Source organism: Lagenorhynchus albirostris, chromosome 5 (genome assembly GCF_949774975.1).
Source record: "Lagenorhynchus albirostris chromosome 5, mLagAlb1.1, whole genome shotgun sequence".
Taxonomy (NCBI): domain Eukaryota; kingdom Metazoa; phylum Chordata; class Mammalia; order Artiodactyla; family Delphinidae; genus Lagenorhynchus; species Lagenorhynchus albirostris.
Genome location: NC_083099.1, coordinates 106840216 through 106863990, shown reverse-complemented (window position 1 = coordinate 106863990; position 23775 = coordinate 106840216). Strand labels below are relative to the sequence as shown.

General features: G+C 33.2%; 1 protein-coding gene across 1 annotated transcript in view; it reads left to right on the top strand.

Annotated features, from left to right (window-relative positions):
* The window catches only part of CADM2 (cell adhesion molecule 2), a 232954-nt gene extending 221720 nt beyond the window's left edge, over window positions 1–11234 (top strand). Inside the window, exons 9-10 of the mRNA XM_060149062.1 lie at window positions 9856–9981; window positions 10833–11234. Of these exons, the coding sequence (XP_060005045.1) occupies window positions 9856–9981; window positions 10833–10951 (245 nt within the window). The 3' untranslated portion in view covers window positions 10952–11234. The remainder of the gene's footprint in view (window positions 1–9855; window positions 9982–10832) is intronic.
* The last annotated feature ends 12541 nt before the right edge of the window (window positions 11235–23775 follow it).

The window sequence follows — 23775 nt, the reverse complement described above, 5'->3', positions numbered from 1 at the left end:
TTAAACAAATAATTTAATAACATGAAGGAGTAGCCATCCATTGCTCAGCAGAGCAAACTGGTATCTAAAGAACCCAGTTCTGTCTGGAATTCAGTATAAGAATTGAATATTATCCATTCACTCACTCAATTCGCTTGGTTCTAAGAACTGTGTAAAAGTGCTGTTCCAGCTATATTACAAGTGTAAGACACAACTTTCATCTTCAAGAAGACATACCTTTGGGGGAAGATAAAACTAAGGCAAGTGAATTAATTCAAGAGAAAAAACTTCCGAATGAAATAATTCATGGTTGATTGACATGGAGAGACTGCTCACTGTTATTTGGGTTTTGCATACCCAGAGAGAAGGAAGAATGTCTTACTGGTTGAAGAAACAGCACCAGCAGGGAGGTCATTTAGCATGGAGGGGCATTGAATTCCTCTTCATGACAGAAGAAAAGAGAATACAATTATGTGAAAAGATAAAACACTAGAAAAAATTACCTCAACAAATTCTTGTTCTCAAAATAGGAATCATCTGACACATCTTTAAAACTGATTTTCATGATTATTTTTAAAGCTTTTCAAAAATTAATCCCAAAAGTTGCTTAGGCAAGCTGTTCCAGAGTTTATCAATCTTTTTATTAGTAATAACTATGATTTTTTAAGTCAACACTTTATATGCATTGAATAAAATAAGACATTTGTAATACAGAAACTAGCATAGATTACTCAATAAATTATTCTCTCATTTAATCCTCACCCATCGTCAGACTCCCACAAGATTCATTTGATCCCATCTCATGTTATGCAAATCTTCTGCTATTCATATCCCCCCATCTTTCAAATATTTAGACACTTAGAATGCTTCACCATTGTTATTACATAAGTAAAAGTCCTAAAGGAGTCTTTTTAAAAATTGAAAAAAGAAAACCTATATCTTTCTATATAGAAGTTTATACTTTCCAACTTATTTTCCATCATATAACTACATTTAGATAGTGCTTACATTACAGTGTGTCAGACATTCTTCTAAGCCCTTTATGTACAGTAGCACATTTAGTCTTTGACAATCCTGGAAAATAAGTATTCACATTCTAAAGACGAGAGGGTTAAGAAACTTGCCCAAAGTCAACCTGATAGTAGTAAGTTGTTTAAGGTTTAGTATAAACAATTTGTAAGTCCAGGATTTTGTGAGCAATTTCTTCTACTTGAAAAACTTTCACTGACTTCTGTGCTTCATTCTACCACTTTCCTTCTATTTATGTACAACATAGTTTCACCCCAATACTGATTTCATCTAATGTTCATGACATCATTCACTGCATCTTAACCACTGTGAAACACTGGTTTGTGAGCAAAGAGAGGGCAAGTGTTTGCAGTGTAACTCACTGCTTCAGCTATACAACACACACCTCAATTGCAGGTAACTCATGTAAAGGAATTGATCTGTGCAGTCTTGGGTGTTCTGTTTATATGCAGGCCATTGGCTGGGGATAAGTATATATTATCCAGACTTCCCCAAATCTATTTTCCATTGCCTTAAATTTTCACATAATTCAAGTGAGATAATACATGAAAAAGATCATACTCTAGTTTCTGTATGTCAGTTCAGGCTGTAACAAAATACCATAGACCAAGTTACTTAAATAACAAAAATTTAGTTTTCACAGTTCTGGAGTCTGGAAGACCAAGATCAGGGTTTCAGCATGGTCAGATTCTGGTAAAATCTTTCTTCCTGGTTTGCTGACAGCTGCCTTCATACCGTGTCCTCAAAATATCAGATAGAGAGATTGAGAGAGAGAGAGAGAGAGAGAGAGAGAGAGAGAGAGAGGGAGAAGAAGCTAGCTCTATGGTATCTTTTCTTATAAGGGCACTAATCTCATCATGAGGGCCCCCACCATCATGACCTCACTTAAACCTAGTTTTCTCCCAAAGGCCCCCATCTCCAAATACCATCACATTTGGGTTAGAGCTTCAACATATTAATTTTGAGGGGGACAAAATTCAGTCCAGAGCAGTTTCTTACTGCTTTTCTTTTTCTTTTTAAAAAAGAAAATCCTATTTCCAAAGTCTTAAATATCCTATATTAGTACATTCCCTGCAAAGAGATAGGAAATTAACTAGAATTGCTAAATATCACTTGATTGTGATGCAGAATAACTTTTAGGAAAACTAAACTTGAAAAACTATGCTCTCTAAAGGTGATAATCCCAGTTTTACACTTATTTTTGTGAGTTTAATTTCATAATTTTTGAAACATTTCATTGCTAAACTGAAATTTCTCCACGAGTGTTAAATCACTTCTAATATATATATATATATATATATGTATTAATATAAACTCCAAAATGAATGCAGAATATCAATATAACTGGCTTTATTGTTTAAGTGTCTGTTATCATACACTCCAGTATTATATTTTGTTTAAATTTATTCTACTCTGCTCTTGATTATTTGTCTTGACATTCCATGACTCTGGTGGTTGTTACTAGGGAACTACACTTGGTGTCTTTTGCATAAGAAGCACTTGCTTCTTTTCAGTAATTCATCTTTTTCTATTCATTCCAGCTTTTCCAACTCTTCTATTTTTCAATATTAAAATTAATTCTACTCCTGAACTCTGCTATTTAAATTGTTTTGTACATAGTTTTTATTAGATTTTAGTAAAAATAAAAAAAGTAAAAATTTCTTAACCTCACAAATAGGTGAATTAACATGTTTGTTATAGTTCATGTCCTTAGAGATTTATCATTTTTAAAAATTATAATTAATAATCCAAATTTGGCTTTGAAAACATATTTATTTTAATATTTAAGGACAATCATTTTCTTTTAAAAATGGTCTCAGAAACGAATTTAAAAATATTTACATAAAATGATTTTCATTCCAGTTCTTACCATTTTATTAAAATGAGAAATCATATATAATAAAATACTTATTATAAAATAATTTTAAACTTGGATTAAAAACTGTGCAGTGTTTTTGATTTCTCCCTGCTTTGATCTAAAAAATTAGATTTTTCTAATATCTAGAAAGTTAGATATTCTTTCTTTAGAATTTTTCACTTCTCATTTATGGGGACAAAACATGATAGACTAGACACTTGATGGTAGAAATCCCCAGTGATGATTTCAGAGATAGAATTATATAATTTAGTACTTCTCCATGTTAAGATTTTTAAATAAAACTATACTTTAAGGTTATTTTCTACTCTTCTAAATATCAGAAATTACTAGTCCTAAATATTTTTATGTAACATGATTTTCTCTTCAGAGTCCTTTATTGAAAGTCCAGTAACCCTAACTGAAAGATGTTATGCTCAGAAAGGCTTTTTTTGTTTGTTTCTTTGTTTTTTCTTGGCTGCACTGCGCGGTTTGTGGGATCTTAATTCCCCAACCAGGGATCGAACCCTGCAGTGGAAGCATGGAGTCCTAACCACTGGACTGCCAGGGAATTCGCCCTCAGAAAGCTTTAATTCCACAATATTCATGTTTTATGCATTGTCAAGTAGAAAAGATTTCTAATATATTGCCAAATCTATTGGAATTTACTCACTCCCGTGTTAACAGGCTAACTCCAGCAAGTCTTGGGCTAATGCTTGATGATGAATAATGGCCTTTAAAGACACATGATGTATTTATCTGAATGATAATGCAGACTCAGCCATATGTAAAGAAACTTTGGAAGGCTGCACTTCTTTTTTATTTTTTTTCAGCTTCTTTTTTTTTTTTAACATCTTTATTGGAGTATAATTGCTTTACAATGGTGTGTTAGTTTCTGCTTTATAACAAAGTGAATCAGCTATACATATACATATATCCCCATATCTCTTCTCTCTTGCATCTCCCTCCCTCCCACCCTCCCTATCCCACCCCTCTAGGTGGTCACAAAGCACCAGCTGATCTCCCTGTGCTATGCAGCTGCTTCCCACTAGCTACCTATTTTACATTTGGTAGTGTATATATGTCCATGCCACTATCTCACTTTGTCCCAGCTTACCCTTCCCCCTCCCCGTGAAAAACAAATACCGTATGCTAACTCGTATATATGGAATGCACTTCATCTTTTTATTGCTATGACAGTAGGAAAGGGATGAGAGAAAGGGTGTATGAGTGATTCCCACTGGGATTTAGCCACTTAAATTATGTATAATATTATCTCTTCATTGTTCAAGTGATCCTTATCTGATCCTCAATCTCAGTCACTTGTTTTAGATGCTAAGAATAGAAATTAATTAAGGACAAATTTTAGTTCTAAAAGTTATGGGGGAAAAATAAAAGGTGTAACCAAAAATGTTAATGTAAAAAAAATACATTTACAAGTAGACATGAAAAGGAGCATCCTCTATAATCATATTATCTTTGAAATCTTAAAAATCCTAGGACTATATGTTGACTTATTTTTTTGATGAGATGAAGGCTAAAGGTTGAAATCTTTCCTTTATAAATAATAAAAGTATATGCAGAACATTCATGACTAGGGTCAAATAAATATAAATGTTATGGATTGCTTTCTCTGAAAGTAGTATTTTTATATATAAATGCATTTGAAACCAGTGAAAATATATTCAATAATGAACATGATAAAGTTAAATTATCTAAAACAAATTCTAACAGATCAATTTGTCTTTGTATAAATTGTACAAAAAAGGGGGATGGACTGCATATTATCTGAGACTCTACTATTAAAGTGAAGATTTTAGTCAAAGTATACAAAATCAATGAAATCTTTCACCAAGAGTGATCTACATCTCGTGTCTTTCTCCAATCCATCCACTATGTACAGATATCTTATGATTCATATATCAGTTACAAAAATAGTTTCTGTAGCTGCATTGGTCTGCAGCATTACAACTGAGCAGGAATGAACACCAGCCTCAGAAAAGAGAATCTGTCTTCAAAACATCTCAACATTAAGAATGAAAATAAGAAAAGAAAATGTAAGGATGTATAGAATTTAAAAATTCAGTTTGCATCCAATGAAAAAAATTTGCAATAAAAGAAGAGAAATAATATATGCTCACCAAGAAAAACCATTTTTTCAGACATTTAAATGGAATTATTATACTAAAATGAGGAAAATATTATCAAACTATCACGTTTTATTGTCAGTCATATAAAACTGTTTAAAATATATACTAAGTTAAAACAGAGTGGGATTAAACAGGGAGTGTAGTTAAACCAAAGTCACAATCAGTAACAAAACCCTTTAGGAAGAAATAAAAAGGAAAATCTATGATAGAAAATCAAATCATCTAAAGGGATGATAAACTTGGGAAATATAACTAAAACAAAATGTAATTTAGTAAAATTATAAAAATAGGAAAGAAAGAATGACATGTATGCAACATGAAATATGGAGTTGCTACCAGTGCATAATTGGATTTTTCAAGAAAGAAAATGGAAAGAACAGTTGTTAATCAAAAGTAGAGTAGAAAAAAAGAATTCTTAAGCCAAAAAACAAATGAACTTAATCTGAATTTAATAAAAAAGTAGGTTTGCAAATGAAGTCAAATTCTGACTAGAGACAAACTACAAAATATATTCAGCTAAAATATCAAAATATAGTGGAGGAAAAAACCAAATATTCTGATAGCAATCATGCAGAAAATGCAGGTCATTTAGAAAATTGAATGATTTCAGATTTATCTTGGAGTAGAAGGAGGCAAAACAAATCCAAATGATTTCAGATTTATTTGGTAGGAAAGGGAGACAAAACAAATTGTCAAAACACTGACAAATTGTGTTGTATTATTATTAATTCAAAAAGATAAAAACCCAGAATTCTTTAGCCAGTTGAGTGTTTATTCACAATAAAATAATACTCAGATATTCAAGGTTCAAGGATGTTGTTATCAAGAAATTTCCTTTGACAAGATGTGTGCTTCATTTAATCAAGGGGTGATGATATGAATATCTTTACTATCTAATTTTAGGTAAGGAGAAGCTGTAAAAGGAACTCTAGATATTGAGATGAGTAAAGAGACCAAACAATGTCAAAAGGAGGATGGTGACTAGTCCATTTAAATTTTTGATGCATTTCTGAGATCATCAGAATCAGGACAAAATTGTCATTATTATTCACAAACACTAACTAGAGCAGTAGAAAAAAGAAAATATAAAACTAAGGAAGTTTGACAGTCAGGAAATAAAAATGAAAAATATGATCTTGACAAGTACTAGATATAATGCTTTATAAAACAGAATGCAAAATATGAATGGAATAAAGAAAAAGGAGTCATAAAGTTTAATGAAAAAGTAAAAATATTTTAAAATATTAAAATGTTTCAAAATATTAAATATTAAAAATATTATTTTAATGGGAAATAGCATTAATAAAAATATGTAGGTCCTATATCAGAAAACTACACAATTTACTAAAAGACACTAAAGATTTAAATAATTGAAGTGTTAGACCATTATCCTGGAAAATGCACTATATAAAAGAAGGCTATCTGTAAATTAGTACAATTCCAATAAGCAATCTGTTGTATTTTTGTTTCTTGCAAAAATATTCTGAACCTGATCTAAGACTTCTCCGCCAATGCAGTAAAATCATCTTTAAAACTAAAATATTAGCCTAGGATTGCATATGTAGACCCCTCACATGGAATAGACTAGAATATGCAGAAACACATAAAGTGGGTAGACGTTTAATTTATGGTAAGTGACAAAAATATTGATGAAAGAAACAATGTGGGAGACAATGTTCTGTCACAGAAGAATTAAAGTCATATTTTGTGCTTTAGCCTCAAATCATAGACCAAAATACATTGTAGATAGATTAAAATAAAATAATAAAAGTGTTAGATGACAACAGAAATCTATATGTGTATAATCTTATGATGGCAAAAGCATTTCAAATCAGGATCCACAAGTCAGACATCATAACACAAAACTTTGATAGATTTGATTACATAAAATAGTAAGACTTATCTATGGCTGAAAAAGACCAGAAATGAAGGATATATAAAAAGAAATTGCTAAAAATGTTCATCTTTTTATGGAGACAGCTAGTAAGGCAGAAATTTTGAATGGAAAAATGGTCAGGCTGTGTAAATAGGCATTCCAAAATTAATGCATTAATATGGGAAATAGTATTTAGACACATTTATGATGTTAACTTATAATTTACTAACACAAAATATTTAACACTTTTCAATATTAGATTGACAGTTTTTCTTTTAATTATAGTATCTGCTGGTAATGCTGTATGGGAACTCAGGTGCAGTTGGTGGAGGATGAATTTGTAAAGTGCAATATAATTTGGCAATGTTTATCAAAAGTATTTTTAGAATGTTTGTATCCTCTGATCCAGCAATACTACTTCTCAGAATTTACCTTTAGGAAATGACAGGTACAGATGTACAAACAAGAGTGATTTTTCAGCTCCCCAAAGGAGTGCTCAGTTCTGAGAGATAATCAGCAAATAAAATGGATATAATTTATGACTATCTGTATTTGGGAACTTGAGCAGGAGGTGGAATTTGAAACTGATTCTAAATTATCTAAGCTAGGAATAGGAATAGGGAATTCAGAGGCACGGCAGATTTATTTTTTGATCCTTTTTTTTTTTTTTGAGATTTACAGCCAATGCCAGAAATTAAGGGAAATACAAGAAATATATAATAGAAAGCTAAATTAACAATAGCTGCTGTAACAGATTTACTTTTTTTAATGCTCAGTGTTTTGAAAATAAAGCTCTTTTTTTCCCCTCAAGCAATTTGGCGATGCATATATTCTTAGTTTGGCAATAATTTTCTTCCAGGCGGAGAGTCAGTGACCCATGGCCTGACCTATTCTTGTGGTTCTCTTATTTTCAACTTGCATCTCCTGAGATCACTCGGGAAGGTTACATGTGGGAGGCATTTATTGGCTGGGCTTTCTTTCAGTTGTCTAGAACACAAATCACATGGTTAACATTCAACTGCCAGTGAAGCTGGTAAATGTCTAGCTCTGTTCACTGAAAGAATAGGAAACAAATTTGTCATTAGCTAGAAATCTCTGCCCCAATATAGCCTTCTGATCAACAAATATTTTTACACCTTCTTTTTCTCCCATCAACCATTGCTAAACCCTGTCCAAAGAGATAACCTCAAGTCCCATCAAGCCACTGTATCCAACTCAAAGACCAAGATCCTCAAATATGCACAGTTCTCTTCATCATCTCTGGATATGTTAGTCCAGGGACAAATGAACCAAAACACAAGTTTCAACACTCTTCTCCATCCCATACACAAAACACAATGATAGAACAGATTCAGGAAAAGCACTCCTTTAAATAAAGGCTCTCTTTTGGAAATAGAAGAAAAATAGGGAACACTTGAGTAGTCACTGATCCATAATAATTGTGAAAATATGCCAGAGTGGCATGAAAAGTTCCCTCTGCCTTGGCAATAGTTATAGTTCTATGAAGAAACTAGATTTTCTTCTGTTCATTCTTTTTTGCTTCTACAATTCTGCCTTACAGGAAGTTCAACCTTGTCAGTCATACTCTGTGGCCACATCAGAAGTGGGTGTTTGGTAATATGCCCTCTGTGGGGACGACACAGCTTTTATAGGCCACTTCTTGCTTTCACCGAGTTTGGGAGTCCAGAGGTTGTTTGATGTTTCAATTGTCAGACTTTTCTTTATTTTTCTTTTCTTTTCTAACTAGGTATATGCTTCTTTGGCACAATAGTTCCATTAAAAACACAGTAGACGCCTAATATATTTGTCAGATTCTTGTGCCTGTAACCACACTTTAAGACTTTCTGAAAGTGGAATTGCCAGGCCTAATTTATTTCTTTACTCTCTCTCTCTAAATCTCTCTTGTAGGCTATAAGCAGCTCCCATGAAGTTATGCACACAATGGACTTTGGAGGATAGGCAGTACACTTAACCTGACTTTTGCCATAGGGCTGAGCCTTAGTATGTTTTGTTGCTCAGAACCTCAGTTTTATCTCTTATTGTGCAACTTTTATAAATAGTTGATTTTCCAAACTTTTGAGTACTCAAAATATGGGGCTTTCTTTAATCTTTTCATTTCTGCTTGATAACTGGCCATCCTCTACTGGTCTCAGCTCTTTCCTATAATATCTTACTAAAGGCAGAATGTAAAAGTATATCATTAATCTAATCTTTCCAACCACTTCCTTTAAAGTTACAAGTGCAACAGGCATTTAATCCTCAATGTTGAGTATTCATCTTTCTCCTTCTATCAATAACACAACACAGTTTGTAAACCCCCTTCTTCTTGAAGTATGATCTTCCCTTTAATTAACTAATGTGTACTCTCCAGGATCTCTTCCTAGCCCACTTTTCTCTCCTTCTCAGTCTACTCTGCTGGACGTACTTCTTTCAGACTTTAAGTATGGGAGCTTTTCAGGTTTCAATTTTCAGACTTCTTCTATCTAGACTCTCTCCCTTGGGGAGTTCCTCAATTTCCTTACCTTTAAATAATATTTATATAATGGTAAATACCAAGTTATAATCTCTAACCCCAGTGTTTCCTATGACATAATTGCATTTTTTAAATGGTATAGTTGTATTTGTCACATTAAAAATACACACACACATATTTTCAGGTGGAGAAGAGGAGAAAGAAAAGGCATGTAACTATACAAAATCATATATGTGTATTTGTTTATCCTGTTTCTCCCTTAAAATGGAAACTCAGTGGCAACAGTAATTTATATGTCAAATGTTATATTCTCCAACATTTTGTACATTATAGGCACATAATAAATATTCGTTGACTAGATGACTGGTGTAATACACATTAATAAAATTTTATTTTAATGTGCTAGTTTTCAACATAACTCATTCTAATGCAGATATGTATTCTGTGTCTAAATAACACACTAACTAGGACAATATTTTTCTCTGTTTTCTAGATCCCAATGCTCTGGCTGGCCAGACTGGCCCTGATCATGCTCTTATAGGAGGAATTGTGGCTGTAGTTGTCTTTGTCACTTTGTGTTCTATATTTTTGCTCGGACGGTATCTGGCAAGACATAAAGGTAGGTTATATTTAATAAAACATTCTTACATTTGGCAAAAAAAAATTCTAAAGACTAGCTTCATCATGAAATATTATGTGAGTGCGTGCGTGTGCGTGTGTGTGTGTGTGTGTGTGTGTGAGAGAGAGAGAGAGAGAGAGAGAGAGAGAGAGATGGGGGTGAAAGAGAGAGATCTAACTACTAAGTTGTTTCAGAGAATTTTTGATTATTTTACTCAACGTTAAAGCTGGATTGGCTATCAAAATAATACTTAGCCAGTAGCCAAAAGTCACAGAGTAAATCATTGGCTCAGGAAAAAAAAAAGGAAGCAAGTTTGTAATTTATCTCTAGGACTGAAATTCAACTCTAACATTAATCATTTGGTAATGTTTCTATTTGTAAGCTTATGGACACACGTGTGGCCGTATTAGTGAGGAAAATATGTGATTTTTCACAATGGTCTAGGTAGCAAACTATTGATATAATCTACTTTTAAATGGAGTTACCAAAATAAATGGTGACCCGTTTGATGTGATCATTATCAACATCTTAACAAAGGGCCCTGATTGCTACAGCTGCATGGATCACATGGTCTGAAGCCATCATTAAAGAAATCAAAGTACTCATTACCCATTCCAGTTTGGCTGTTGCCTCTAGTTAATCTGACCACAGCTTCATCTACAACATATACTAGAATACCGAAAGAAAGTGTGCAACTTTAGAAGGGTGAGTTGTGTGGTTTCTTACGACTCAGAATATGTTTCAACATATAAGAAATCTGGCATAAGTTTCTTCCTAAATGAATGTAGCTTTAATACTGGCTATTTTACCAGTCTGACAGAACTAACGTATTTTTCTTCCAATACCCACAGGAACATATTTAACAAATGAAGCTAAAGGAGCTGAAGATGCACCAGATGCTGACACAGCCATTATCAATGCTGAGGGCAGCCAAGTCAATGCTGAAGAGAAAAAAGAATATTTCATTTAAGATGCAGGCCAAGATTCTGAATTTTACTTACCACACTGGCTGCTGGAGAAAACTGGCTATCATCTTTCAGAATTCATTTCTATCATCTTCTGCTACCTTTATTAACTTCCATACCGTACTGCTATCAGTAGCCAGTGTATACCAACAATCAGCTGTCGAAAGCATCATTCTTTAATTACTGTACCATCCATAATGCAGGACATTTCTTACTGCCTAAATTCCACACCATTGCTCTTTTAACATACAGTGCTTGAATATACAGCCTTAACAATGTTAATCATCTCCTTGGATCATGATATTGAATTGTTTTTATACATTGAAAAAAATGTATGCAGAGGTTTTTTTCCCCTCATTTTTTGTCCCCTTTAAATCAAAGACCTTGTCAGTTTACCATTGGACAGCTTTCACAAGTAACAAGATTAGGTAAAGACCTAATGTGCTTAAGTTCAATCAGATGTTAGAGGTTTACGATGTTTTCTACATGTCTATATTCAAAGACATGTTTTGGAAACATATGCCCTAAAAGACAAAAACTGAAAAAGACTACTGTAGTATAGATTCTGGAATGTTTGAGATTGTACTGGTAAAGCTGTATCAATTCACTATTTAAAAATTTAGTATTTGATACAGGAGCCATGTATATGGATTGCAATCAGGACATGCTATCTTATATAATTATATAGATCTTACCATTAGGTTATTTTAGCTTCATATACCAATAAATTGTTACAAACATTTTACTGTTTTGGGAATCACAAAACTTTCATTCATTTCTCTAATTTGATTCTGTAATTTATTTGTTCCACAAAGACTCACCTGCCTAAACAAAATTGAAATATCCATAGGGCACAATTTTGAGACATTTTAGTATCTGTATATAGTGCATATAATAAATCCAATTAAACATTATTTGATACATATTTAACTTTTTTGGCTGTAGGTAATTCAGTCATGAGTAAGCATTTTCTAATGTCCATTATATCTCTTTAGATATTACTTAAACCAATATAATAAGTAGGTAACATGTATTAGTATTTTTGTCTGTATGTCCTAGCACTGTTCAACAACAAATTTTTCTAGTTCTTGTTAATTTTTATTTGTTATACAATGGAAGCACAATGTTATAAGGAAAGGTAATTTTAAGCTAACAACCAGTGCACAGCCTCAGGTTTTAAATTACAACCACAGTTGAATAATAATCTAAAAATAAACTCTTAGTTTGCTAAAAATTTTCAAATTTTAATTTGGCAGTTCCAGAGCTGCTTACCTATGTTGGTTTGCCAAAAAGAAGTGTTTAAGATATGTTTTCTGTATAAATGAACTAATTCTTTATATTAAATTCCTGTCTATGCATTTTGTGAGGTACAAACTTATGAAACAGTGAGTGATAGAGAATTTCTGCCATGCTTTTAACTCCAAGGTGAAAGTCTCTTTCTCTGGATTATTTCTGAAATTTTGGTGTATTTAACCATTTAGAAATGCTGTATTCTTAAATATGACACAGAGTCAATCTAAAGTCATATTATTTCTCCTAGTAAAATATGATACTACTAGATTAGTGCTCATTAGACTTACTATATGCTAAAGATTAAAAATCCAGTTAGATAAAAATTATTTTCCCATTAACAAGCACTGCACCTTTAAGAAGAACACACATATGACGATATGGTAGCTATACTTGCGACGTCTGAAAGCATGATGGCCTCTGGTTTTAAAAATATTATTTTGGAATTTATTTTTGGGAAATGAGAATGGTTGAGTATGACATCATGTATTAATATCAAATGAAAGACAAGGGTGCTGTATCTTAGATTATTTATCAGAAAAGTATAAATCTTTTAAGGACAACGTTAGAATTTTTAATTTTTTTTGATCATTGAAGCATATATCTTGTTGATTTCTTACAAGAGAAAAAGGACGATGTCAGTCAAGCAGCACTTTTTCAGAATATACAGAACATAAATAATATGATGTGGTTGAGTGTTAACATAATAAATCATATACAGTATGACATTTTAAGGAAATAAGTCTGCATTGATGTGATTGCATGCTTGTTTTTACAGTTCATTCCATACCATCTGTGGAAAAATGCAATAATATGTTAATATAGTATGGTAGTTTGAGAGAATCAGGTAGGTGCTACTAGACACATTGAAACTAGAATAGGTTTATAAACTGTTCATACCTTTCAATGCATAATCTTTAGAAAGATTCCACAAAGCAAAATTCATCCTGTTATTACAAAAGGGAAAGGTTCTTATTACAGAAGTAAGTTGTATAAACTGCATCATCAATTACTATTTAGAGCCTAATTTCAGGATGCATTTACAAAATTGCTACTCTTCATCGATGTATTTACATCCCTCTTCATTTCATCTGTATTCTACTTGGCTCCAACTGCTAAACTGTTGCCTAAATAACTCAATCATTATTTATAGCACTGCAAAATTAGAAATCCAAAATTGGTTGCACTTCAAGACTTTTGACTCTTTTAACCCTTTACAGTAGTATAAAAACTCACTGGAACTCTGTAAATGAAACTAACTGGTATATTATGATTTGTGAGCTCTAATCAAATATTTTGACAGTTAAAATAGATTTGAATTACGTATCATTTCAGTTACTGAAAGAAAACAGCAGTGGTATTATATTTTCCTATCTTAAATTTTTTTTTTGATTTTCACCAAATGAGATAAATTGTAAAAATTCTGTTCATTTCTATAAAAATCAGAAAAAATATGAAATAAATTTCTAAATGGACCATGCGAATTGCCATGACTGAAACATACACACTTATATGCCCAGAGAGCCATAGCCACAGAATACAATGGAAGGCGTGTGCACACACATACACCCCACTAGTAGAATATGGAACATTATTCTTTACCAAAAGTAGCTGTTCTCTGCCAGTGTACTGTTTACAGTGTAAATTGTCCTCCATCAAAAAAGTGTAAACAGCATTCTTTTTTTCTTGCTTCCATTTTTGAGTGTCCTAGATAGAACGATTATCAAAATTAGGGAGAAAAAGGAAAGTTTGTGAGTGCAAGGGCAAAGATAGCATGAGCACAGTAGTGTGTGTGTGTGTGTGTGTGTGTGTGTGTGTGTGTGAGAGAGAGAGAGAGAGAGAGAGAGAGAGAGAGAGAGAGAGAGAGAGAGAAAATCCAACTTGTTTTCTTTTACCAGAGAATCCAAGAAGCAGTTTAAGGAACCTGACATTGGAGTTTAATCTAGAAACTGGATGACCTCATATTGATTCAAGATACTTAATCTTGCATTGAAACCCCACAATTAAAATAACAAATAGAGAAAGAAAACTAACTTTCCTAAATATGGCAAAAGAAGCTAACACCTCATTTATTTTTATTTCTTTGTAAAAGTATAAATATCTCAATTAAAGGGACAGGCTCACTTGTAATTATGTACTCATGATTGTAACAGCATTGAGATTCCATATAGGCCCATGTACAGCAGCTGTTTGACGGTGATGGTTCTTCCATGTAACATAGCAGTTATCGTGTAATTTAGTGCCACTTATTGCAAAGTGTTACCAAGGGGAACATTTAAAATACTTTTTCTTTTTCTTTGGATATAAGGATAATTGAATGAATGATAAATATGAAATTTCATGTTACATTTTTTAATTGTGGAGAAAATGCAAAACCTCATATCTTACTGCAAATTCCCCATCACATTGCTAATTACTTAGAGCCCTCTAAAAATGCCCACTATAATCCCCCTTTGCAAATGGTAATCTGTGAAGAATATACAATACAAAACAAAACTAAAAATAAAAAAAACAACTGACAACCACAGCAGAAATAAATGAAAAACATAATGAGAATTACTGAGTAATGCTTTTTATTAAGTGGCACAAAGTACACACTAAAAACTATGCAAAATATAGGTAACTACAGTGTACGTACATGTAAGTATCCTGTACTTGCTGTGTATGGATGTTGGAAACCCATGTAATTATAATATGCATTTTGAATATTGGGAAAGAGGAAATCTTAGTGTAGATAGTAGTACTTGTTTTGAAATATACACTGGCAATATTGAAATACACTCAGTGCAATATCTGCTATTCTATTGCTGGATACTTAATGCAAAGGGATTTTTAAAAATTCTTCAACAAGATCTAAAAGGTTGCTAATCTCCACCTCCTGCATATTAAAGCATTAATTAAAAATACAAGTGACATAACACGTTAAGTTTTTCTTAATCATTAACGTGACACAATAAAAGTATCTGACCTTGTTTTTAGAGTTACTGGAGAGAAAGAGATAACCTGAGTTTTCAACTTAGATGCATATCTAATTGAATTTGGGATTCTTAAACTTTCTTTGAAATGTGTGTATGTTTTAATGGATTGTGGTACTTTTATTACAAGTACAAATTTATTCAATCAAAGAACATAGGTTACCTTTAATAGTTACAGTCACTATATCTTAATGGAAATTTTTTATATATTTTCTTTTTCTACTCATTCTTCCCTTTCTCTCTCTATTTCACCCCAAACATGCCCTTTGCACTTATACCCTTCCAAAGGCAATGGATTGAAAGTAGCAAGATTATAAAGAGAGCTAAAGGGGACAACATGTAAAAATGGGTTCTAAACTCATCAGCATTTTTATGTATTCAGATATTAATATTGAATGCAATAGTTATTGGATAGAGCTGGTAAATTTTCTGCCATGCATACTTACAATAATCCTTCTACCTCTCACTTTTAACATGGGCTATGATACTTCGAAATAAATAGAAGAAATAATTATTTACAAGGTATCCCAGGAAGCACTCTTTTGCAACTATTGTAACAGTCCTCTCCCCACCCCCTGGGAAATCTCAAAAGCCAACTTTACTTTCAGTGTACTCAACGGTGTGTGGATCTGCATTTGTTTTTCCTCTTCTGTCATTAACTTTTCCTATAAGCAAAATACAGTAACTTTATAAGGATAGTTCCTCACGTGACTATTTACTATTTCAATGTGATATGATTGTGTTGATTTTAAAAATAATTTAAATGGCAACACTTTGCAGTCCAAGCTGACATTTCATTTAATATTTAAAATAAACAATTTCTTATAAATTAATGCTATGCTTTTAAGTAAATATATGTGATTTATTTTTCCAAGAAGTGTTATCTATATAAGACAAATATTTAAGCATTGAAAAATGCCTCCTCATTAACAAATAATCCCTGAATAATGAATGCAAAGTATTGCCACAAATACCCACTTTATTTTGGCTACATAGACATAATATGAATTCTTCAAATGATGTAATTTAATTATTCTAAAAGGAAATGACATTTTGAAAGCAGATTTTCCTTTAGGAAAAAAGGATACAAAAATTATCTCAAATTATGATGCTGAATCTATAAAATATGCTTAAAGTAAAATATATCTATGTTATGTGGTTATGTTACAAATAATATTTGGTGTAATCTTTACCATCTTTTCCATATATATATATAAATGTATGGTTATTTTGGAGAGAATGGGCCCAAATGTGAAAAAGATGTAAAGAGAAAACACTATTTTCCCCTATGAAATGTACTGTATATTTCAAAAGAAGAAACTTAAAAGATATTTGTAGATTGCAGGGGCAAAAGAGAAACCTACCAGGGCTCAGCACTTAAGCACTTTTCCCACATCCAGGGTCAGAAGAGCGGTGATTCCTACACGGACTTTTAAGTGCAGTATGAAATGCCACATTACACTTCTCTTACACACAGTACTGTCAAACCTCAAATGTTTTCTTTCTTCAGATGCTTTTCCTTTTACATGATACTAGTAGACACTTTTCTCTTTATGCTTGCTGATAGTGAAAGTTATATGCAATAAAATATGTGATGGTTGAAAGCAGTGGTCACCAGTTGGTTAAAAAAAAAAAACTGTGAAATGTAAACTGAATTGTTATCTCTTTATCCTTTTTGCTTTTCTTTGTGTTTCTAACGTATTGATTGAGTCTCATAAATAGAAAGGAAAATAATTTAGAAAAATTTCAAAACTAGTACTCTTTCTCCTTACAAATGTATGAAATTAATCTCTTTACATATTTATTTAACTGTACCTGCTGTACTTATTGTAGATTCAATGATGCAGTTAAGTAGTAACCCAAGGATTTATGAGTTTGGATTACTGACCTATTTTCTTCATATTCAGTTCACATCAATATTTGCAAATTGGTTGTTTAGCTTTTTATTCAACCAAAAAATATTCCCTCAAGAAAGCTCCATTTTTATCATAAATATTTCAACATAACCAACATCGGAACAAGTCTGCCATGTTAAAAAGAATTTAAAGACTTATCTCTGAAAATGGTACCCACAAATGCAGGTGTTCCCAGTAATGTAGCTTCAAAAATAAAATGTTCTATTCATATGACATGAAATTCATAACTTTTGGAAGGGTATATTTATGACAGCATAACAATAAATTCTGTGCTGAAAAGAAGATGCACCAAAATCACACATACTGCACAGAAGATAAACACAATTATTGAATCTACTGTTATCATTAACATTTTCAAAAACCAAAATGCATATTGTAATAGGTACATGACACTTGCATGTTGATTTGCCTATATACTTACAAAGTATTCAATGTGTACTTAGTGGCGCTTAAAATATGTCATGTACAACTCATAAACATTCTTACAGGGTTCCCATTTGCACTTCATCTTTCAGTAAAGTCTTGTCAGAAAAAAATTGTCTGATACATATGGGAAAATAAAATTTGAATTTTAGTTATCTGTTGGACATTACTGAATTGTCTATTCATTTAGTTCATTTTCTTAGGGTTGTTAACAGACATTGAAAGGTGGAATTTCTTTTATCCCACTGACAGATTATGAAAGATGTTACAAAACATATTCCTTTATGCCAAACATTATTTTGCATATCTTTTTTCAACTGCATACATTATCCATTCATTTTAGATTTCCTCAGTGATGCCCATTTTCTTTGCAAGTTTCTAAATGGAAGTTTTAAAAATTAATCAGTAATAAAATGTTATTTTATTTGTAGAACATTTAATCATTGCTCCTTGGAATATATGAACCTTGTAATACGCTAAATAAGGGTTAAAAACAAATGTTGCTGACTTAAGGAAATTTGCTTGAGATTGCCAAAATTCCAAAACTCTGTAAAGATAATTTTACAATCACTTCTGTGTGTTTATTAATGTTGACTAGGAACAGAAGCAAAAATACCTAAACCTTTTTTTTTAAATTTTCACACTCTAACCAGTATTATATATTTCAACTACCTAAGATAATGCAATTAATAATATATCCATCCTAAGCTTATGCCAATAAGAATTTGAGATAAGCTTTTAAATTTATGGAGGATTTTCTTTGTGTCTTTGGAAGTTCACTTACCATAAGGTATTTTATAGTCTACTTTAAATAACAGATTTTGTTATACAGGGTAAGCCAAAGGCTGTACAAGAATTAGTGTTTGGGTCTGATATTTGTGTTAGACCATGAAATATTCCATTAAAATTTACCTGTAAATACAAGGCGAGATTTTGTATCTGGTTTATTTTATGAAATAACATTTATTTATTTTAATTCATTTTTCCTAGCAAAAGAAGCCCTGCGATACATGTTAGCAAATTTGATATTGTGTGGAAAAGCAATTTCAGCACTGAAAGAAAATGACATCTGAAGTAACACATTCATAGATACGATTCTTTATTTCTTTTAAAGTTACACAAAATGCCCACTCTTACTCACCCTACCACTATATACATATATGACACCCATGTTTCCTAGATAAATCAATTCCATATTTTCATAATGGCAAGCGTTATTTCTGTCAAAATATTCTTTGACATTTTTTTAAATCAAGGAAGCATGCTGATAAACTTTAATTAATAATTGCATAGCAGTTTTAGCATATGAGAGGGATCTTCATAATATGACAATCCTGGGATAATGCTAAAATTAACTGTATACTCCTTTAAAACAAGAAGTTCCAAGAAGTAGTTAGTTTTAAGTTTTTCAAACTATACTTTGTTTTGTGAAATTTAAAGATAGTTTTTTTTTCTGTCTTGAAACCTAGCAAATAAAAAAAAATGTACAGAAAAGAGATGAAAGAGGAAAATGCAGTTTCCTAGTTGCATTTTAAATGCCTCTTAGTGTTATGCCACATTGCATATTATTTAATCAAAACATAACTATTGAATACCTACTATATATTAAATCCCTTACTTGATGAACTCCACCAAGAACTTGAATCTAGCATTTTATGCCTACCCCTTCAAAACCTGTTAATAATTAAATTATCCTTCCAAGTAATGACCATTTTCTGTATTTTTGGCATTGCTATGCTGGAAGAAGAAGTGGAGAAATACTAATTTTTTTAAAAAGTGTAATTATGAAAGGTCTTATGACTTAAACTGAAAAGAAAATAGCCTATTTTTCAACCATTGTTCATAGTCTCAAATTCAATGGATATTTCTATGAAGATTTTCTACTCTGATTTTTTAAAAATAGGTCTGTTTTATAAGTTAATACTTTATTATGCTAGAAAATTTAGGAAATTAACTCATCTTCTGAAGAGTGGCTGTAACAATGACCAGAGTCAGTACATAAAAGTCCTAAAAACATGTGTCCCACACATACTTATGGAAACTTTAATTCATTTTGTTTTTACTAAACTGCATCCTTACACGGAGGGTGCATATAATATGAACACAGCAGATTTAAGGAATACATATTCAGGTAGACTGGAGTTGGTATACAACAGTAATGTAGTGTAGACCTTTTAAACTAATACAATATTTCTGGCAAAAGCAACATAATATTCCTGGATGTGGTAATCATTTGCTCTAAGATTTGAAAACATACTTAACTAGTAAAATTGGTATATCATGAATATATGAGAGAATATCAGGAAATGAATTTTTTTCAGTGTGTTGGGAGAAAAAATAATTAGAAGAGAACTGGAAAATTCCTAACGGTAAGGTTTGTCTGTTTGGCAATTTTACCAAATGGAAACATGTCTTAATACCCTTCTGCCAGAGATCAGAGAAGCTTTGTGAAATGGGATCACAGAGGGTCAACAGTCTCACAAACTCCTCGGCTCCACGGTAGGGGGATTTGGGGATCTAAGGACTCCTATTTTAACCACATAATCTACCAATGACATGTTCATTTGCTTCAAAAAATAACTTTAAAACTAGATTTGTTTTCATGAAAACATAAACCTATCAAAGTTGTACCTCTTGCTATAAATTATTCCCTGTGCTTCAGGTTATTTCCTGCTCTTAAGCACCAAATAATACATATATTGTCTCATGTGACACTGAAGTCCTTTCTATGGCCTGTAAGTAGCATAGAAGGCATTAGTACTTTTAATCATATTTTGCTTACAGATTTTCCTGCTAATCTGATGGAATCATGTAAAACTGAGCGCACACACAATATTTTTCATAGAGACTGAGGCACATTTTAAATCTAACCATGAACTCCAGGCTAAGATTCTCTGCTATAATCTTGTACCGAAAGTCATGTCCACACCTGTAGAAACATTTCTCATTCATTTTTGTCTTTCTTGCACCCAGCCACTACCTGTGATCTTGGTGCTAAGGTATTGGAGTGTTCTCCCGTAACAGAATAAGAAATATATATTTTTGTTCCTCTGCCAATACTCCCACCCCCTACCCACACACACACCTGTTTCTGGCAAAAAAAAAAACGCTTGGAATCTCCAGGAGAAATGACTGATGGTTGAGGGCTCCCCGATAGCCTCAGCATGGAAGCTGGTTGCCAGGGGAACCAACCAGGGATTAGAGTGTTGGAACTTTTAGTCCCAACCCCTGAACTCCAGAGATGGGAGAGGGGCTGGAGGTTGAGTCAATCACCAATGACCAATTATCTAATCTACTATGCCTGTGTAATGAGGCCTCCATAAAAAGTTCCCTGAAGTATGGAGTTCAGAGAGTTTTCAGGTTGGCAAACACATGGAGAGGCTGGGAGGGTGGAGAGCTTGGAGAAGTCATGCAAACTCCGTGCCCCTTTCCCCATACCTTCCCCTGTGCATCTCTTCCATCTGGCTGTTCCTGAAGTATATCCTTTTGTAATAAACTGGTAATCTGGTAAGTAAACTGTTTTCCTGAGTTCTGTGAGTCATTCTAGCACATGATCCGAACTGAGGAGGGGCTTGTGGGGACCTCTGATTTATAGCCAAGTCATTCAGAAGCTGTAAGGAAGCTGCCATTTGCAATTGGCGTCTGAAGTCAGGGGCAGCCTTGTGAGACTGAGCTTTTAACCTGCAGGGTCTTGCACTAACTCCAGGCAGTTAGTGGCAGAACTGAGTTAAACTGTAGGATATGCAGCTGGTGTCAGAGAATTGATTGGTGTAGGAATCTCCGCCCCCAGCCCTACCCCAGATTTGGATTACAGAAGTATTTAGTGAGAGTAGCGTTGCTTTTCCCTTCACCCACATGTGATTCTCTAAATCCAAATACCTTATGCTTCCCCAGAGACAGAAGGAATATCATTTTCCCACGAGAAGACAATTTTGAAAAAAATCTACAAACTAGCACCACATTTTACAAAAGAGGAGACGCAGGCATAAGAAGTCACATACATACCCATTTAATGGAAAAGCCAGATTTAGAGCACAAATGTAACTACTGAACTCCATTGCCCCTCTATTAGGTAATTTTTTTTGCCGCTGGGAATATAGATTCTCCTTCCCCCAGCATTGTTTGTAGAACATTACTAGCAGTGTTCATCTGTCAGAGGCATCATCTATATTGCAGGGATCTAAGAGGCACCATTGTCAAACTTGTAAGATTTTGAGCTTCTCTTAGTGTCCTCACAAATGAATGATTAAAATACAATGTGATGTAAATTGTATTTAATGAGGTTGCTGACAGTTAGTAGGAACCAAACCAGAGCTTTTTTTCTTTGTAAATGGTGGTGTATAGAGGAGAAAGGGACAGTCTTGGAACATGGTAATTCATGGAGCTAAGAACCCAACGACTTTCTATTAAGGGAGGCTTTGGATACTCCAGGAAACACAAAGGTGTTGGGAAGTGCATGGTGAAGATAAGTACATCTTCCCAGTTTACTGTACTAATTGGTTTGGAGCTCTGGAGGCAAAGCTACTAAAATACCACTGGAAATGGTCATATCACAAGCAATCAAAGCCCAACATTACAAAAGCAGCAAACTCCATTTATTGAAAAAATAGTCACAGTTTGTCAAATATATAAACATGAATCTGTTTAAATACAGATTTATATACTTAGGGGTCTGCTTACATTGCTAATCTCAGGCAATACCAGTTCTCATGTGGAAGGACTTGTTCGTTGAAGCTATAATCCAATGCTTACCTTCAGGGCTGGTTTCATGGGTGGGTGACCAGTGGAGTTGCCCAGGACTTCACACTCTGAATGGGGCTCCATGCTTGAGGTTTAATGCCCTGCAGTGGCCACCTTGAAGTGCTTAATAATTTTATCTGAGAATTTGTGTTTTCTAAGTGAGGTCCAATGGGGTAATTAATGGAGCACATGCTGGGGCCTGGAGCTTCGACTCATGTGTGACTCTGCTTCTCACCACCTCTTTGGCTCCCCGGACAATTTCTCAGCTGCCCACTCCCCCAGTCATGCTCAGTGACCACTACAGCCCACACCAGGCAGGGGCCCAGGCACAGGCATGGGGAGATTTGGGTCAGAATGTCCTTGCCCCACGTGTGGAGTTGCAGGACTGGCTGTGAGGGTCTGCACTCACCCTGTGAATGTCCCTGTGCCCAAGGGAGTACAACATTAAATGGCAAATAAAGACCAGTATTACAGGTTAAGAGAAAGACAGTACAAGACAGGAAAAGCTTTTTTTTTTCTGATTTTTGAACAAAGCATGTCACATTTTCATTTGGCAGAGGGTCCTGCAAATTATGTACCTGCTTACCATTTCAATAATATAGAATAATACATCGTTTTCAGAAGTATCTTTAGGATGACCCTTGACTATTTTCAGATGCCGTGATAATGGGTATGTGGTAGGATATGGAATTATGATTTCTTCTCTTTCTTGGTTAAACATGCTACAAATTTTTTCATGTTTCTATTTCAGGAGAGACACACAGTTAATGTTACTGGTTCGAAATCCTATGGCAAAAGTTACTCAGGAAATTAATGTTTTCTTTTTTTCTTTATATGTTCTTAACCACTATGTGGACAATAAAACAACAACAAAAATGAAAGCTGGAATACTCTTGAAAATAAATAATCCAAACCACACGCATAAAATATATGGCCCAGTGCTATGGATATAACCCTGGGAAGGGAGTTGGCTGATTATTTCCGATTATTTTCCAAGACATCACCTTAATGTGGCAGTTGCAGTGGCAAAAAAAAAAAAAGTCAACAAGGTAGCATAATACTAGATTAAATAATAAATAGCAAATAAAGTAATCATTTATTTCTCCTTTATGATTAAAGTTGAGAACCAGATGGAGCTTTGACTCCAAATCGTGATCCCTGTGTTCTAATGAGATTCCCAATAATGAGTAATGCAAACTATTATCATTGATCTTGTTGAAATGCAAATTGGATTTCACTTATTTCCCCTGATTGCAACACTTCAATAATTCCTACTATTTTCAGATAAAATTATGTACGCGAATCTTTCTAATTTAATCCTGCCATTAGAGCCAATTTAGACTCCTTCCATTCCCTCTAATTCTACCCCATTATTCAGTTTTCTTAAAAATCTTGCATTCCATGAATACCTCATGTCCTTCAGTTTTTCCCTTATTTATTCAAAAAGAATTTTTTTTTTTTTTTTTTTTTTTTTTTTTGCCGTAC